Genomic DNA, 19,470 nt, shown 5'->3' on the forward strand with positions numbered 1-19,470 from the left:
AGACAGAATTCCATTTGCCTTTTAAATTACCTGCTGCACCTGCAATCCCACCTTCAGTGATTCATGCACAAGGACACCCAGGTCCCTCTGCACAGCAGCGTATCACAATCTTTTACCATTTGAAACAGAGTCCATTTTGCTGTTACTCCTGACAAAATGGACGGCCTCACACTTACCAACCTTGTACTCCATCTCCAGACCTTTGCCCACTCACGTGGACTGTCTGTATCCCTCTGCAGACTTTCAGTGTCTTCTGCACACTTTGCTCTACCACTCACCTTAGTGCCATCTGCAACTTGTGACACAACACACTCAGTCCCCAGCTCCAAGTCCTCGATGTAAATTGTAAACAGTTGTGGTCCCAACACTGATCCCTGGGGCATACCACCAGCCACTAACCATCAACCAGAAAAACACCTCTTTACTTTCTACTGGTCAACCAATCCTCTATCCATGCCAATACATTACCTGTAATACCGTGCAACTTTACCTTATGTAGCAGCCTTTGGTGTGGCACCTTGTCAAATACCTTCTGGAAATCCAGGTACACCACATCCACAGGTTCCCCATTGTCCACCATGAAAGTAATGTCCTCAAAGAATTCCACCAAATTAGGTAAACATGGCCTACCCTTCATGAACCCATGCTGGGTTTTCCCAATGGGACAATTTATATCCAGATGTCTTGCTATATCTTCATTAGTGATAGATCCAAGCATTTTCCCCACTGCCAATGTTAGGCTCACTGGCCAATAGTTACCTGCTTTTAGTCTACTTCCTTTTTAAACAGTGGCGGCACATCGGCTGCTAAACGTGGGCAAGGAAACCTCCTGCTGATTACCACACACCGTCCCTCCCTTGGCTGATGAATCAGTTCTCCTCAATGTTGAGCAGCACTTGGAGGAAGCACTGAGGGTGTCGAGGGCACAGAGTGTACTCTGGGCGGGGGATTTCAGTGTCCACCACCAACAGTGGCTCGGCACCAGTACTACTCATCGAGCTGGTCGGGTCCTAAAGGACAGAGCTACCAGACTGTGTCTGCGGCAGGTGGTGAGGGAACCAACAAGAGGGGAAAACATACCTGAGCTCATCCTTACCAATCTGCCAGCTGCAGGTGCACCTGTCCATGACAGTATCGGTAAGAGTGACCATCGCACAGTCCTTATGGAGACAAAGTCCCGCCTTCACATTGAGAACAGCCTCCATCGTGTTGTGTGGCACTGTCACTGTGCTAAATGGGACAGACTTCGAACAGATCTAGCAACTCGATGCTGGGCATCCATGAGGCACCGTGGGCCAGCAACAGCAGCAGCAGTATACTCCAGCACAATCTGTAACCTCATGGCCCAGCATATCCCCCACTCAACCATTGCAATCAGGCCATGGGATCAACCCTATTTCAACGGAGAGGGCAGGAGGGCATGCCAGGAGCAGCACCAAGCATACCTGAAGGTAACATGTCAACCTGGTGAAGCCACTAAATGGGATTACTCGCACGCCAAACAGCGAGAGGAGCAAGTGATACACAGAACTAAGCGATCTCACAACCAACTCATCAGTCCTGCCACAACCAGTTGTGAATGGTGGTGGACAATTAAACAACTCACTGGAGGAGGAGACTCCACAAATATCCCCATCCTCAAAGATGGAAGGGCCCAGCACATCAGTGCAAAAGATAAGGCTGAAGAATTTGCAACAACCTTCAGCCTGAAGTGCCAAGTGGATGATCCATCTCGGCCTCCTCTAGTGGTCCCCAGCATCACAGATACCAGTCTTCAGCCAATTCAATTCACTCCACATGGCATCAAGAAGCGGGTGGAGTCACTGGACACTGCAAAGGCTATAGGTTCTGACAGTGTTTGGCAATAGTACTGAAGACTTGTGCTCCAGAACTTGTTTGTGATATATATAAATGATCTGGAGGAAGGTATAGATGGTCTGATCAGCAAGTTTGCAGATGACAACTAAGATTAGTGGAGTAGCAGATAATGAAGGGACTGTCAGAGATTACAGCAGAATATTCATAGACTGGAGAGTTGGGCAGATAACTGGCAGATGGAGTTCAATCCAGGCAAATGCGAGGTGATGCATTTTGGAAGATCCAATTCAAGGGAGAACTATACAGTTAATGGAAAATTCCTGGGGAAAATTGATGAGCATAGAGATCTGGGTGTTCAGGTCCATTGTTCCCTGAAGGTGACAACGCAGGTCAATAGAGTGGTCAAGAGGGCATATGGCATGCTTTCCTTCATTGGATGGGATATTGAGTACAAGAGTTGGCAGGTCATGTTACAGTTGTATAGGACTTTGGTTTGGTCACATTTGGAGTACTGTGTACAGTTCTGGTTGCCACATTACCAAAAGGATGTGGATGCTTTGGAGAGGGTGCAGAGGAGGTTCACCAGGATGTTGCCTGGTATGGAGGGTGCTAGCTATGAAGAGAGTTTAAGTAGATTAGGATTATTTTCATTAGAAAGACGGAGATTGAGGGGGGACCTGATTGAGGTCTACAAAATCATGAGGGGTAAAGACAGGGTGGATAGCAAGAAGCTTTTTTCCCCAGAGTGGAGGACTCAATTACTAAGGGTCATGAATTCAAAGTGAGAGGAGGAAAGTTTAAGGGAGATACGTGTGGAAAGTTCTTTACGCAGAGGGTGGTGGGCGCCTGGAACGTGTTGCCAGCGGAGGTGGTAGACGCAGACACGTTAGAGTCTTTTAAGATGTATCTAGACAGAACGATGAATGGGCAGGGAGCAGGGGGATACAGATCCTTGGAAAATAGGTGACAGGTTTAGAGGATCTTGATCGGCGCGGGCTTGGAGGGCTGTAGGGCCTGTTCCTGTGCTGTAGGTTTCTTTGTTCTTTTTTCTTTTGTTGCTGCTCCCCGAGCCAAGCCGTTCCAGTGCAGTTACAACACTGGGACCTACCCAACAATATGGAAAATTGCCCAGGTATATCCTGTACATAAAAAGCAGGACAAACCCAACCCGGCCGATACCACCCCATCAGTCTCCTCTCGATCATCAGTAAAGTGTGATGAACCGTGTATATACAGACGCAGTGGGCAACTAGCTCCACACAGAGACATGTGTTTATACAAACATCAACGCCATATACAAAAAAATGTGGATTCTTAAATACCCTGTGGGCGCCTCAGGATGTCCAGTAAATCCTGGCATCACCAATGACACCCACATTCTGTGAGCAAATCAAAAAGGACATGACGGCAAAATGACCTCGTTCTCTGCCAGAGATCTGCCATGTTCCACCTTCCTGTGTGTCAGGTGTGACTCCAACCACCAGGGAGTTTGTCCCCTGATATCCATTGATTCCAGTTTTGCTCGGGCTCCTTGATGCCACACTCGGTCGAATGCAGCCTTGATATCAAGGGCTGTCACTCTCACCTCACCCTCTGGAATTCAGCTCTTCTGTCCGTGTGTGAACCAAGGCTGGAATGGGGTCAGGAGCTGAGTGGCCCTGGTGGAACCCAAACTGGGCGTCACTGAGCAGGTTATTGCTGAGCAGGTGCTGCTTGACAGCTCTGTTACTGACACCTTCCATCACTTTACTGATGGTCGAGAGGAGACTGATGGGGCAGGAATTGGCCGGGTTGGATTTGCCGGCGTTTAACAAAAATGGGTCAAACTGTAAGGAACGCAGCAACTATGACAAAAATGAATTAAGTTGATTAATTAAATTGTGTTGACGCAGCTCCGGGTTCAGTAATATCTTCATGACCCATGAGGGGCTGACTCGCAAACACTCTCCAGCCTGACACCCTGGAAATCTGCCCCTCTCTTTCCCTGGCTGTGTGGCTGGCGTTGAAAAGGCTGCGGAAAAATAGACGAACAGCTCACCCCTCCCCTGGCAAGAGCACTCAGTATGATGAAGCTCCAGTAGCTATTTACAATTCACCTCGCTGCTTCAGAGTGATATGTACGGGACCAGAGTCCAATCAATTCCATCTCATGTCCAATTCATTGATACGGTACTGCCATGTGGGACGGAATGGATCAGCTCGGGCAGCTCTCGCAGCAACAGAAACATGAGGCTGTTCTGTTTACAGCTAATCGCTCGGCAGATACAAACACTCCCAGGGACAGGGGTAGCACGGGGTTAGATACAGAGTAAAGCTCCCTCTACACCGTCCCCCATCAAACACTCCCAGGACAGGGACAGCACGGGGTTAGGTACAGAGTAAAGCTCCCTCTACACCGTCCCCCATCAAACACTCCTAGGACAGGGACAGCACAGGGTTAGAGATAGAGTAAAGCTACCTCTACACCGTCCCCCATCAAACACTCCCAGGACAGGGACAGCACGGGGTTAGGTACAGAGTAAAGCTCCCTCTACACCGTCCCCCATCAAACACTCCCAGGACAGGGACAGCACGGGGTTAGGTACAGAGTAAAGCTCCCTCTACACCGTCCCCCATCAAACACTCCCAGGACAGGGACAGCACGGGGTTAGGTACAGAGTAAAGCTCCCTCTACACCGTCCCCCATCAAACACTCCCAGGACAGGGACAGCACGGGGTTAGAGACAGAGTAAAGCTCCCTCTACACCGTCCCCCATCAAACACTCCCAGGACAGGGACAGCATGGGGTTAGGTACAGAGTAAAGCTTCCTCTACACCGTCCCCCATCAAACACTCCCAGGACAGGGACAGCACGGGGTTAGAGACAGAGTAAAGCTCCCTCTACACCGTCCCCCATCAAACACTCCCAGGACAGGGACAGCACGGGGTTAGAGACAGAGTAAAGCTCCCTCTACACCGTCCCCCATCAAACACTCCCAGGACAGGGACAGCACGGGGTTAGGTACAGAGTAGAGCTCCCTCTACACCGTCCCCCATCAAACACTCCCAGGACAGGGACAGCACGGGGTTAGATACAGAGTAAAGCTCCGTCTACACTGTCCCTATCAAACACTCCCAGGACAGGGACAGCACGGGGTTAGGTACAGAGTAAAGCTCCCTCTACACTGTCCCTATCAAACACTCCCAGGACAGGGACATCACGGGGTTAGAGAGAAAGGTCATTGAGAATGTGAGGAATAGTTCAGGAGTAATAACAATGCCGTTGGTGGAAGTAGGAGCCACAGGCCACAGGAACAAAGCCATTCCCCGCACTCCCTCTCTCAGGGGCTAATATCCTCGTTGGTCATTCTCTTCTCAATGCTATTCCCTTGGAGAGTGTTGCTGCCTGCTTTTCTATTACATCCTTGTTTCCCACCGTGTTCTGCTTCCTTCCGTTTGTATTAGTCACTCTCTGTTATTAGAACCTATATGTTATTGTATTACCTGATTCATTAACCCTGTCTCATCGCACATTACCAAGTCTGCAATAGCCTGAAACTAAACCTGAAATTGCTGAAAAAGCTCAGCAGGTCTGGCAGCATCTGTCATGAGAAACCAGATTTAACATTTCAGTTTCTCTGACCCTTCCTCAGAACAGATGCTTCCCAGACCTGCTGAGGTTTTCCAGCAGTTTCTGTTTTTCTTCCCGATTTGCAGCATCTGCTGTTTGTTCGGTTTGTAGCTGCGATACACTGACTCCTCGTAAGTTCTAGAATGCTCTGCTCTAAGACTTTGTCTTGGAGTCGCCTCAGAACTCACTGTCCAGCCGACCTTCCCCAATCTGTTTTTCCCTATCAACATGTCAGTCCACTTCACCCTTATTTAATGTGTGACATTTCTTATACATCCCTTTGGTTACACACTGTCTCCCCCCCCCACGACAGTGTAACTCCTGCGGGAGAGACAATTAACTACTCTCACCAGTGACCTCTTTCCTGTTTCTCATCTTTACCCCAACTGATTCAACATCTCAATCTTTCATCACAACATAGATCAGAAATGGAACCCAGGTCAAGTGAGTTCAACCATGTTGGGCCTCAATGGGGGTAAGGTAGGCCGGAAAGCCTGTAGTTCTAGGAGTATTATTGGTAAGAGAGATGAGTTCAGGACCTGGGCCATGACACGGAATTGTGAAATCCCTGCCCTCGCAGAGACGTGGTTGAGGGAGGACCAGGGCTGGCAATGGAACATTCCAGGGTGTAGGATATTGAGGCAGGAGAAGGCAGAGTGTCAAATAGGAGGTGATGTTGCATTTTGAATTCGGGAGGGGGTTACTGCAGTTATGAGGGATGATATCGTGGAAGGGTTTGTAGGCTGAGCTTGGGAATTAACAGGGGGATAGTCACATTGCTGAGAGTGTATTATAGACGCCCGAACAGTCAGTGGGAGTTGCAGATGTAGATAATTCACTGAGGCGCTTAATGATAATAATAGGATATTTACATTAGGGGGTTTCGGCTTCCCCACTGATATTGGGATAATCATGGTTTAAACGTTTTAAAAGGGGCAGTTACATTCCTGAAATGTGTTTGGGAGAGCTTTTAATGTCACTGTATAGAGGTGCAGTGCTGAACTGAACTCTGGGAAATGAAAGCTGGAGAGATGCTTAAGGGGACAGTGGGAGGAAAGTTTTCAGTGATAGCGGTGTTTTAAATTTAATATGGAGAAGGAGAAGGATTGGGAGGAAGCGAATCTCATTAAAATAAGGCAGGATCTTGCAAAAATAAACCAGGAACAGCTATCTGAGGGTAAATTTACAGCAGAACAGTTGGAGGGTTTAAAAAGGAACTGGGAGGAGTCCAGACCCAACATGTTCCCATTAGGGGAACCCAGAGAACCCTGGAACTCTCGGAATATTCAGGGCCAGATAAACAGGTGCAGAGGGACCAAATCAGACGGAGCTCTCGTAGAATATAGGAACTATTGGGCTGCCCAAGAAAGCAAGGAAGATGGCAAAGAGGGGCCACGAGAAAATGGTAGCAGGCAATACTGGAGAAAATCCCAAGACATTCTATAAGTACATGAAGGGGAAGAGAATAATCAGGAAATGAGCAGGACCCATTAGAGACCAAGGGGAATATTCTTGCATGAAGCCAGAGGATATTGGTAGAGCATTAAGTCAGTACTTCACATCTGTATTTCCTCAGGAAGAGGATAACGAGGATCCAGAATTCGGGAAGGGGGCAGAGAAGCTCTTGAGTAGGTTGATATGAGAAGTGGGGAGGTATGGGAGGTTTTGACAGGTTTAAACATGGACAAATCCCCATGTCTGGGTGAGCTGCATCCCAGGCTGCTGTGGGAGATGAGGGAGGAATTTACAGGGGCTCAGACCCAAATGTTAATTTCTCTCTGGCCACAGGAGAAATATCAGAGGACTGGAGGAGAGAGAATGTGGTCCCACTTTATAAGAAGGGTGTAAGAGATAGACGTGGGAACTGTAGACTCATATCAGTGATAGGGAAGCCATCAGAAAAAAGCCTGAAGGAGAGAATTATTCTTCTTTTGGAGAGGCAAGGTTTGATCAGGGACAGTCAGCATGAGCTTATCAGAGGGAGGTCATACCTAACAAATCTGGTAGAAATTTTCAAGCGGCTGACTAAGTGGGTCGATGAGGATCATGCAGCTGATGGAATTTATATGGATTTCAGTAAGGCCTTTGACAAGGTCGCACGTGGGAAACTGATACAGAAGGTGAAAGCTCATGGGATCCCAGGTAACTTGGGAAGCTGTATCCAAAGCTGGCTTAGTTACAGGGGAGAGAGGGTGGTGGTAGGAGCCTGTTAGTGTTATTGGAGCCCCGTGTGGAGAGGTGTACCACAGGGAACAGTGCTGGGTCCCTTTCTGTTTGTGATATTCATTAGCGATAGAGATGGGAATGTGGGAGGGATGGTAAGTAAGTTTGTGGATGGCACAAAGATTGGTCAAGTAGCTAACAGAGAGGAGGAAAGTGTTCGATTGCAGGAGGATAGAAACAGATTGGTCAGATGGGCAGATCAGTGGCAGATGGAATTAAACGATGATAAACGTGATGTGATGCATTTTGGAAGAAGGAACAAGACCTTTAGACCATAAGACAAAGGGGCAAAATTAGGCCATCTGGCCCATTGAGCCTGTTTCACAATTGAATCATGGCTGATATCTTTGTCAACCTCATTTTCCTGCCTTCTCCCCATGGCCCTTGATCCCCCTCACTAATCAAGACCCTATCTGTCTCTGTATTAATTACTCTCAATGACTTCTGCAGCAATGAGTCCCACAGATTCGCCCCACTCTGGCTGAAGAAATTCCTCTTTGTCTCAGTTCTAAAGGGCCATCCCTTCACTCTGAGGCCATGCCCTCAGGTCCTAATCTCTTGCACTAGTGCAAACGTTATCTCCACATCCGCTCCACCCACGCCTCTCAGATTTCTAAAAGTTTTGGTCAGATCCCACGTCATCCTTCTAACCTCCTTCAAGTACTGAGCCAGAATCCCCAACCAGCCCTCATAAGACAAGATCTTCATCCCCAGAGTCATTCTTGTGACCCTCCTCTGAACCCCGTTCAATGCCAGCACATCCTTCCTTAGATACAGGGCCCAAAATTAGAAATACAGTCTGACCAGAGCATGATACAGCCTCAGCAGTACATCCCTGTGCTTGTATTCTAACCCTCTCAAACGAATGCTGACATTACATTTGCCCTCCTAGCCACCCACTGAACCTGCATGTTCACCTCTAGAGAATTCCGAAACAAGGCTCCAAAGCCCCCGAGTTCCTCAGATTTCTGAAACCTTTCCACTTTTAGAAAATAGTTTAAGCCTCAATTCTTCACCAAAGTACATGACTTCACACTTTCCCCATTGTGTTCCATCTGCCATTCCTTTGCCTGCTCTCCTGGCCTGTCCAAGTCTTTCTGCAGCTTCCCTCCATCCTCAACACTACCCGTCCCTGCACCTATCCTTGTGTCATCTGCAAATTTAACAACAATGCCCTCAGTTCCTTCATCCAGCGTTATTAATATATGACGTGAATGGTTGCGGTCCCAACACTGACCCCGTGGAACTCCACTAGTCATCAGCCAAGGCCCGTTTACCCCACTCACTGCCTTCAAAAAGGACCTGCATGAGAGCTAGAAATGTCATAACTTATGAGACTGTGGGCCAAGTGTGGGAGAGTGGGGCTAACATAGGCAATACTAGTGTAGTTTCCGTATGAGTGTAGTGTCGGTACGAGAGTAGTGTCGGTACGAGTGTAGTTTCAATACTAGTGTAGTGTCGGTACGAGTGTAGTGTCGGTACAAGTGTAGTGTCGGTCCAAGTGTAGTGTCGGTCCAAGTGTAGTGTCGGTCCAAGTGTAGTGTCGGTCCAAGTGTAGTGTCGGTACAAGTGTAGTATCAATACTAGTATAGTGTTGGTACGAGTGTAGTTTCAATACTAGTATAGTGTCGGTACGTGTGTAGTGTCGGTACGCGTGTAGTGTCGGTACTAGTATAGTGTCAGTACGAGTGTAGTGTCGGTACGAGTGTAGTGTCGGTACGAGTGTAGTGTCGGTACGAGTGTCGTTTTAATACTAGTGTAGTGTCGGTACTAGTGTAGTCTCAATGCTAGTGTAGTTTCAGTACGAGTGTAGTGTCGGTACGAGTGTAGTGTCAATACTAGTGTAGTGTCAATACTAGTGTAGTGTCAATACTAGTGTAGTGTCGGTACGAATGTAGTGTCGGTACGAGTGTAGTTTCAAAACTAGTGTAGTGTCGATATGAGTGTAGTGTCGGTACGAGTGTAGTTTCAAAACTAGTGTAGTGTCGGTACGAGTGTAGACTCAATACTAGTGTAGTGTCGGTACGAGTGTCGTGTCGATACGGGTGTCGTGTCGGTACGGGTGTCGTTTTAATACTAGTGTAGTGTCGATACTAGTGTAGTGTCGGTACGAGTGTAGACTCAATACTAGTGTAGTGTCGGTACGAGTGTAGACTCAATACTAGTGTCGTGTCGATACGGGTGTCGTGTCGATACGGGTGTCGTGTCGGTACGGGTGTCGTGTCGATACGGGTGTCGTGTCGATACGGGTGTCGTGTCGATACGGGTGTCGTGTCGGTACGGGTGTAGAGTCGGTACGGGTGTAGAGTCGGTACGGGTGTAGAGTCGGTACGGGTGTAGAGTCGGTACGAGTGTAGTGTCGGTACGAGTGTAGTGTCGGTACGAGTGTTGTTTCAATACTAGTGTGGTGTCGGTACGAGTGTGGTTTCGGTACGAGTGTGGTTTCGGTACGAGTGTAGTGTCGGTACGAGTGTAGTGTCGGTACGAGTGTAGTGTCGGTACGAGTGTAGTTTTAATACTAGTGTAGTGTCGGTACGAGTGCAGTGTCGGTACGAGTGCAGTGTCGGTACGAGTGCAGTGTCGGTACGAGTGTGGTGTCGGTACGAGTGTTGTTTCAATACTAGTGTAGTGTCGGTACGAGTGTAGTGTCGGTACTAGTGTTGTTTCAATACTAGTGTAGTGTCGGTACGAGTGTGGTGTCGGTACGAGTGTGGTGTCGGTACGAGTGTGGTGTCGGTACGAGTGTAGTTTTAATACTAGTGTAGTGTCAGTACGAGTGTAGTGTCGGTACGAGTGTAGAGTCGGTACGAGTGTAGAGTCGGTACGAGTGTAGTGTCGGTACGAGTGTGGTGTCGGTACGAGTGTGGTGTCGGTACGAGTGTAGAGTCGGTACGAGTGTAGAGTCGGTACGAGTGTAGTTTTAATACTGGTGTAGTGTCGGTACGAGTGTAGTGTCGGTACTAGTGTTGTTTCAATACTAGTGTAGTGTCGGTACGAGTGTAGTGTCGGTACGAGTGTAGAGTCGGTACGAGTGTAGTGTCGGTACGAGTGTAGTGTCGGTACGAGTGTAGTGTCGGTACGAGTGTTGTTTCAATACTAGTGTAGTGTCGGTACAGGTGTAGTGTCGGTACGAGTGTAGTGTCAGTACGAGTATTGTTTCAATACTAGTGTAGTGTCGGTACGAGTGTAGTGTCGGTACGAGTGTAGTGAAGGTACGAGTGTAGTGAAGGTACGAGTGTAGTGAAGGTACGAGTGTAGTGAAGGTACGAGTGTTGTTTCAATACTAGTGTAGTGTCGGTACAGGTGTAGTGTCGGTACGAGTGTAGTGTCAGTACGAGTATTGTTTCAATACTAGTGTAGTGTCGGTACGAGTGTAGTGTCGGTATGAGTGTTGTGTCGGTACGAGTGTAGTGTCGGTACGAGTGTAGTGTCAATGCTAGTGTAGTGTCAATGCTAGTGTAGTGTCGGTACGAGTGTAGAGTCGGTACGAGTGTAGTGTCGGTACGAGTGTACTGTCGGTACGAGTGTAGTGTCAGTACGAGTATTGTTTCAATACTAGTGTAGTGTCGGTACGAGTGTAGTGTCGGTACGAGTGTAGTGTCAATGCTAGTGTAGTGTCGGTACGAGTGTAGTGTTGGTACGAGTGTAGAGTCGGCACGGGTGTAGAGTCGGCACGGGTGTAGTGTCGGCACGGGTGTAGTGTCGGCACGGGTGTAGTCTCAATGCTAGTGTAGAGTCGGTACGAGTGTAGTGTCGGTACGAGTATTGTTTCAATACTAGTGTAGTGTCGGTACGGGTGTAGTCTCAATGCTAGTGTAGAGTCGGTACGAGTGTAGTGTCGGTACGAGTATTGTTTCAATACTAGTGTAGTGTCGGTACGGGTGTAGTCTCAATGCTAGTGTAGAGTCGGTACGAGTGTAGTGTCGGTACGAGTATTGTTTCAATACTAGTGTAGTGTCGGTACGAGTGTAGTGTCGGTACGAGTGTAGTTTTGCCTGTACAGACTGAATGGGCCAAAGACCCTCTTCTGTACTGAGTGATTCCTTGACTCGATGACTCAATCTAAGGTCATCTCTCGCAAGGGTCCCAAAGCCGTCCCTAACTAACAGAATTCCCTCACCTCCTTTCCTCGCATCCTATCGTTTCAATACCTTCAACAACTTTCAATATGCAGATCTCAGCCTTGGTCACCTCGCGACTACTTTGTTACCAAGTCCCATAGGTACATGCTTTGGGCTTCATGCTTTCTTCCTGCTCCACTCTGGTTATCATCGCTAACACTGCTGCCCCGCTCTATCAAGACCATACCAGTGGCCCTTAGTGGCAGACGCAGTAGTGCTCAGCAAATTAAGTCAGAGACGGTATTGGGTGAGGATGCATGTCTTATGCACAGACCAAATGGAGTAAGTGGAGAATTTATTGAAAGAATTCGGGGCAGTTTCTGTGAACAATACTTTGTGGATCCAACCAGCGATCAGACACACTTCCCCAGCCTGACATATACCTCCTGCATACCCAGATACACATGCCAGGAACCCCACACACCACCCCACACCCACACCCACACACACACTACTCCCCCACACCCAGGCACGCAACCCTCCACACACAGACATGCAGCTCACACACCCAAATGCACAGCTGCACCCATACATCCCCCTGTAGCTAGAAATATCCCCCACAACACCCAGACACAGTCCCAATCCACACTCACAATCCCCCTATGCCCAGATACACCACCACATCCACACAGACCCCACATCCAGGCATCCCACCCCTGCACATCCAGATACCCCACCCCCACAAAACCAGGCATCCCAGCCCCCACACATCCACACACACCCCCACAAAACCAGGCATCCCAGCCCCCGCACATCCACACACACCCCCACAGGCAGACACACCCCACATCCAGGCATCCCACCCCCTGCACATCCAGATACCCCACCCCCACAAAACCAGGCATCCCACCCCCTGCACATCCAGATACCCCACCCCCACAAAACCAGGCATCCCAGCCCCCGCACATCCACACACACCCCCACAAAACAGGGCAACCCAGCCCCCGCACATCCACACACACCCCCACAAAACCAGGCATCCCAGCCCTCGCACATCCACACACACCCCCACAAAACCAGGCATCCCAGCCCCCGCACATCCACACACACCCCCACAAAACCAGGCATCCCAGCCCCCGCACATCCACACACACCCCCACAAAACCAGGCATCCCAGCCCCCGCACATCCACACACACCCCCACAAAACCAGGCATCCCAGCCCTCGCACATCCACACACACCCCCACAAAACCAGGCATCCCAGCCCCCGCACATCCACACACACCCCCACAAAACCAGGCATCCCAGCCCCCGCACATCCACACACACCCCCACAAAACCAGGCATCCCAGCCCCCGCACATCCACACACACCCCCACAAAACCAGGCATCCCAGCCCCCGCACATCCACACACACCCCCACAAAACCAGGCATCCCAGCCCCCGCACATCCACACACACCCCCACAAAACCAGGCATCCCAGCCCCCGCACATCCACACACATCCCCGCAGCCAGACACACCCCACAACGAGGCATCCCACCCCCCGCACATCCAGATACCCCCCCAACAAAACCAGGCATCCCAGCCCCCGCACACCCAGATACCCCCCCAACAAAACCAGGCATCCCAGCCCCCGCACACCCAGATACCCCCCCCAACAAAACCAGGCATCCCAGCCCCCGCACATCCAGATACCCCCCCCCAACAAAACCAGGCATCCCAGCCCCCGCACATCCAGATACCCCCCCAACAAAACCAGGCATCCCAGCCCCCGCACATCCAGATACCCCCCCAACAAAACCAGGCATCCCAGCCCCCGCACATCCAGATACCCCCCCAACAAAACCAGGCATCCCAGCCCCCGCACATCCAGATACCCCCCCAACAAAACCAGGCATCCCAGCCCCCGCACATCCAGATACCCCCCCAACAAAACCAGGCATCCCAGCCCCCGCACATCCAGATACCCCCCCAACAAAACCAGGCATCCCAGCCCCCGCACATCCAGATACCCCCCCAACAAAACCAGGCATCCCAGCCCCCGCACATCCAGATACCCCCCCAACAAAACCAGGCATCCCAGCCCCCGCACATCCAGATACCCCCCCAACAAAACCAGGCATCCCAGCCCCCGCACATCCAGATACCACCCCCAACAAAACCAGGCATCCCAGCCCCCGCACATCCAGATACCACCCCCAACAAAACCAGGCATCCCAGCCCCCGCACATCCAGATACCACCCCCAACAAAACCAGGCATCCCAGCCCCCGCACATCCAGATACCCCCCCAACAAAACCAGGCATCCCAGCCCCCGCACATCCAGATACCCCCCCAACAAAACCAGGCATCCCAGCCCCCGCACATCCAGATACCCCCCCAACAAAACCAGGCATCCCAGCCCCCGCACACCCAGATACCCCCCCAACAAAACCAGGCATCCCAGCCCCCGCACACCCAGATACCCCCCCAACAAAACCAGGCATCCCAGCCCCCGCACACCCAGATACCACCCCCAACAAAACCAGGCATCCCAGCCCCCGCACATCCAGATACCACCCCCAACAAAACCAGGCATCCCAGCCCCCGCACATCCAGATACCCCCCCAACAAAACCAGGCATCCCAGCCCCCGCACATCCAGATACCCCCCCAACAAAACCAGGCATCCCAGCCCCCGCACATCCAGATACCCCCCCAACAAAACCAGGCATCCCAGCCCCCGCACATCCAGATACCCCCCCAACAAAACCAGGCATCCCAGCCCCCGCACATCCAGATACCCCCCCAACAAAACCAGTCATCCCAGCCCCCGCACATCCAGATACCCCCCCAACAAAACCAGTCATCCCAGCCCCCGCACATCCAGATACCACCCCAACAAAACCAGGCATCCCAGCCCCCGCACATCCAGATACCCCCCCAACAAAACCAGGCATCCCAGCCCCCGCACATCCAGATACCCCCCCAACAAAACCAGGCATCCCAGCCCCCGCACATCCAGATACCCCCCCAACAAAACCAGGCATCCCAGCCCCCGCACATCCACACACACCCCCACAGCCAGACACCCCTCCCACACCTAGAAACCCTGCCCGACATCCAGACCCACCCACCACACCCAGCCATCATCCCCCCACGCCTGCAGCCACGCCCCACACCCCCCCCCCCCCACCACTCCCCAGGCACCCGTTGTACAGGGTTGCAGAAAGTCCAACCCAGCCCCACAATGTCAGGCATTTCCCCAACAGTAAGGCCCAAGTCAGGATGGATTTGATTGGAATGTCAATTTTGGAAACAGCAGTTAGCCGCGAGAGAGAGAGAGAGCGCTAGGGAGAGAGGAGAGAGACAGACGGCCAGAGGGAGAGAGAGAGAGAAATAGGGTGAGAGAGACAGACTGAGAGGGAGAGAGGAGATAGAGAGACGGACTGAGAGAAAAATTGACAGAGAGACAGACTGAGAGCGAGAGACAGAGAGAGAGAGAGACAGACAGAGGCAGAGACAGACAGAGAGAGAGACAGAGTCAGACACACAGAGAGAGACAGAGACAGAGATAGACAGAGAGAGAGAGTGAGAGACAGACAGAGACAGAGAGAGAGGGACAGACAGAGAGACAGAGACAGAGAGAGAGGGACAGACAGAGACAGAGAGAGAGAGACAGACAGAGAGAGGGAGGGACAGACAGAGAGAGGGAGGGACAGACAGAGAGAGAGAGAGACAGAGACAGAGACAGAGAGAGAGAGAGAGAGACAGAGACAGAGAGAGAGGGAGGGACAGACAGACAGAGAGAGAGACAGAGAGAGAGAGAGACAGACAGACAGAGAGAGAACAGCAGGAGATGCAGACACCAGCTTTTGAGAACACACTGTGGGATTGAATATTTGCGCAGGGTCCCAGGCAGGACTGCGGTTCTACTCACCAGGAATGGCCAACGTGCTGAGGGGGGCTGTCTGCATTCTCTCTGGTAGCTTGGTCATCCAGTCTGCCCAAGACATACTGCCCTGTACCAGTCCGGCCCCCGCCATCTCCCTCTCTCTGCTCCTGCCCCGGGTTAGTCCTGGTCCAGGTGACTCCCTGTTCGGGCTGAGCCTGTGTCCTGTTCACTGACCGCCCCCCAGGGCGCTGAGTAACATGCCCCGTGTCTCGGCAGGAGGTGAGCTGTGTGCCCGCTGCTTGGGGAGCTGGGAGCTGTGCCTCTAGCCCTCAGCTGTCCCTCTCTGCCCTCCTCCCCAGTCTCTCTCGGAAGGTGATTTGCTCGCTCTGTGAATGATACGGACTGATCGATGAGTCTGTCTCCCCGTGTCACTGACAGCCTGTGCCCCGCTTTCAATCTCGCTGTCTGCCTCCCCCCTTATTGCTCACTCTCCCTGCCTGTCTCCCTCTCATGTTGCTCGCTGTTTCTATCTCCAGCCTTGTGCTGCTGTCTCTCTATCGCCGTTTCTATCTTTCTCTCTCTCTCTGACTCTGTCCCCGTTTCATTTCTCCCCGTCCAGCCTATTTATCTCAGCCTCTGTACACAAGTGCAAGCCCACCTCAGCCTGTTTAATCTCTCACTATTTCACTGTACCCGTGTCTCTGCTTTGCTTCACTTGTTTGTATCTGTGTATTCTTTCCTTTCTCCAATAACTGACAAAACTAAATACCTTTAATGCAGGGACGTGTTAAAATTCAGTTCTGAGGAAGGGTAATCGGACCAGAACCATCTCCTTTGCAGATGCTGCCAGACCTGCTGAGCTTTTCCAGCAACTCAAGTGAACCTGCCCCCCCCACTCTCTCTGGTAGCTTGTACATTCCAGACCCTAACCCCTCGAGTGAACCTGCCTCCCCCCTACTCTCTCAGACAGTACATTCCAGACCCTAACCCCTCGAGCGAACCTGCCTCTCCCCCACACTCTCAGACAGTACATCCCAGACCCTAACCCCTCGAGTGAACCTGCCTCCCCCCAACACTCTCAGACAGTACATTCCAGACCTTAACCCCTCGAGTGAACCTGCCTCCCCCCTACACTCTCAGACAGTACATTCCAGACCCTAACCCCTCAAGTGAAACTGACTCTCCCCCACACTCTCAGACAGTACATCCCAGACCCTAACCCCTCGAGTGAACCTGCCTCTCCCCCACACTCTCAGACAGTACATCCCAGACCCTAACCCCTCGAGTGAACCTGCCTCTCCCCCCCACACTCTCAGACAGTACATCCCAGACCCTAACCCCTCGAGTGAAACTGCTGTCCCCGACACTCTCAGACAGTACATCTCAGACCCTAACCCCTCGAATGAACCTGCCTCCCCCCTACACTCTCAGACAGTACATTCCAGACCTTAACCCCTCGAGTGAACCTGCCTCCCCCCTACACTCTCAGACAGTACATTCCAGACCCTAACCCCTCAAGTGAAACTGCCTCTCCCCCACACTCTCAGACAGTACATCCCAGACCCTAACCCCTCGAGTGAACCTGCCTCTCCCCCACACTCTCAGACAGTACATCCCAGACCCTAACCCCTCGAGTGAACCTGCCTCTCCCCCACACTTTCTGACAGTATATCCTAGACCCTAACCCCTCACTGCATGAAAAAGCTTTTCCTCGAGACAATTTTGTTTCTTTTGACAAGCTGCTTAAATCAGTAGATAACAAAGTGTGAAGCTGGATGAACACAGCAGGCCAAGCAGCATCTCAGGAGCACAAAGCATCTAGGCCCGAAACGTCAGCTTTTGTGCTCCTGAAATGCTGCTTGGCCTGCCGTGTTCATCCAGCTCCACACTTTATTATCTTGGATTCTCCAGCATCTGCAGTCCCCATTATCACTGCTTAAATCTGTAATATGCCATTCTTGACCCCACTACCAAAAGAATAATTTCTCCCTCTCTACTGCATCGCGGCCTTGTAGGATTTTGAAAATGTTAATCATATATCTCCTCTTAACCTTCTCCTCTCCAATCTCTCCAAACTTCCTTTGAAACTGAAATTTCGCATTCCTGGGACTATTCATGTAAATCACCGCTGCTCTCTCTCCAAAGCATTCATACTGTTCCTACAATGATGCACCCATAACTGTGCACAATGCTCCAGCTGAGGTTTAACATGATCTTTGACTAGTTCATCATTGCCGCCTTGCTCTTGTAGTCTACGTCCCTGGCGAGAAATCCCAGGATGTACATGCTTCACTAAATGGTCTGCCAAGCCATCTCCAGTCACTGATGCAGGGGCACCGGGGAAGAAGAATAAGTGTTCGATCAGCCAGCAACGCACACATTCCACAAATGAATAACATAAAACACACAAATGTCTTTGCTCCTGCGCCCATTTAGAGTTGGGCCTTGTTTCGATGGATTGCAAATGTGGCACCATTGTTCAAAAAAGGAACAACGGGTAACCCAGGACACTGTACACCTTTCTGGTTGACATCAATTGTGTAAACACTGATAATATGGGATAAGGTAAATATCCACTTAGACTGTCAACATGCTGGGGGTAGGCTGGGTCTGACTAATTTGATTGAGTTCTTTGATGAGGTGACACAGGCAGTGGACAAGGGCAGTGCTGTAGATGTTGTATATTTGGACTTTCAGGAAGCACTTGATACAGTACCACAATGCAGGTTGGTTAGCAAATCAGAAATGTTTGGGATTGATGGGTCTTTAGCAGCATGGATTAGAAGTTGGTAAAAGATAGGGAGCAGGTGTAGGGAGGCATTTCTCAGACTGGAGACGAGCTGAGGGTGGTGTTCTCCAGGGATCGGTGCTAACACCCTTGCTTCTTACGATTAATTCAAACGATTTGGAGATAAGTGTTGAAAGCAAGATCTCTAAATTTGCAGATGATACCAGCTAGTGAGAATAGTGAATTGTGAAGGTGATACTGAGTGACGTCAGAGGGACATTGACAAGTTGGCCAAATGGGCAGACACCTGGCAGATGAACTTCAATGCAAAGAAATGAGGGATAATGCTTTAGGTAGAAGAAACATGAAGAAGCTGTACAGGTACAGGAGCAGAGGGACCTCAGTATTCACATGTACAAGTCTCTGAAGGTGACCAGGCAAGTTGAAAAGGATATTAAGAAAGTTTATAGGATCTATAGGTTTATAAATAGAGGCACTGAGTGTAAAAGCAAGAAAGTAATGCTACACTTCTAAAAATCATTGGTCACACCACATTTGGAGTATTATGTTCAGCTCTGGGCACTTTATTTAAGGAAAGGTGTTAAGAATGTTTTCCTGGAGAGAATGCAAAGGAGATTTACTTGGATGATAATAAGGAATGCAGGATTTTAGACACAAGGAAATATGAGAGAGATTTGCCTTGTCACCTTGGAGCAGGAAGGATAAGAGCAGATTTTATAGAAGTGTTCAAAATGATGAACAATTTTGACAGGGTAAAGAAGGATATTCTGTTGCCATGAGTTGGTCTGTCAGTAACTAGGGGGGACAATGTCAGGATGGTCAGTGAGAGAGCGAGGAGTGAGATGAGGAGAAAGTTCTTTCCTCGGAGAGTTTGTTAGGATTCGGAATGTGCTGCCTGGGAGAGGGGTGGAGATGGGTTCCACAGGAGGTTTCGGAAGAGAGCTGGATATATATTTGAAAGGGATGAATTTAGAAAGGTGTTGGGATAGGACTGGAGAGTGGGGCTAGCTGAGAGAGAGAAGATCAGCCAGACAGACAAAGGAGTTGGTAACGACCAGGCTGGGAGGGTGAATAGTTGTTAATGGAGGCTGTTAGTGGCTAACAACAGGGGGTGTGTAGTGTGAGGCTGTGT

At 50.5% G+C, this 19,470-nt stretch overlaps 1 protein-coding gene across 1 annotated transcript in view; it reads right to left on the reverse strand.

The window, feature by feature from the left end:
- The window catches only part of plcxd3 (phosphatidylinositol-specific phospholipase C, X domain containing 3), a 30,714-nt gene extending 14,289 nt beyond the window's left edge, over positions 1-16,425 (reverse strand). The window contains exon 1 of the mRNA XM_059644965.1: positions 15,635-16,425. Within this exon, the coding sequence (XP_059500948.1) occupies positions 15,635-15,740 (106 nt within the window). The 5' untranslated portion in view covers positions 15,741-16,425. The remainder of the gene's footprint in view (positions 1-15,634) is intronic.
- Between the last annotated feature and the right edge of the window lie 3,045 nt (positions 16,426-19,470).

The sequence above is a fragment of the Stegostoma tigrinum genome, chromosome 3 (genome assembly GCF_030684315.1).
Source record: "Stegostoma tigrinum isolate sSteTig4 chromosome 3, sSteTig4.hap1, whole genome shotgun sequence".
Taxonomy (NCBI): Eukaryota; Metazoa; Chordata; class Chondrichthyes; order Orectolobiformes; family Stegostomatidae; genus Stegostoma; species Stegostoma tigrinum.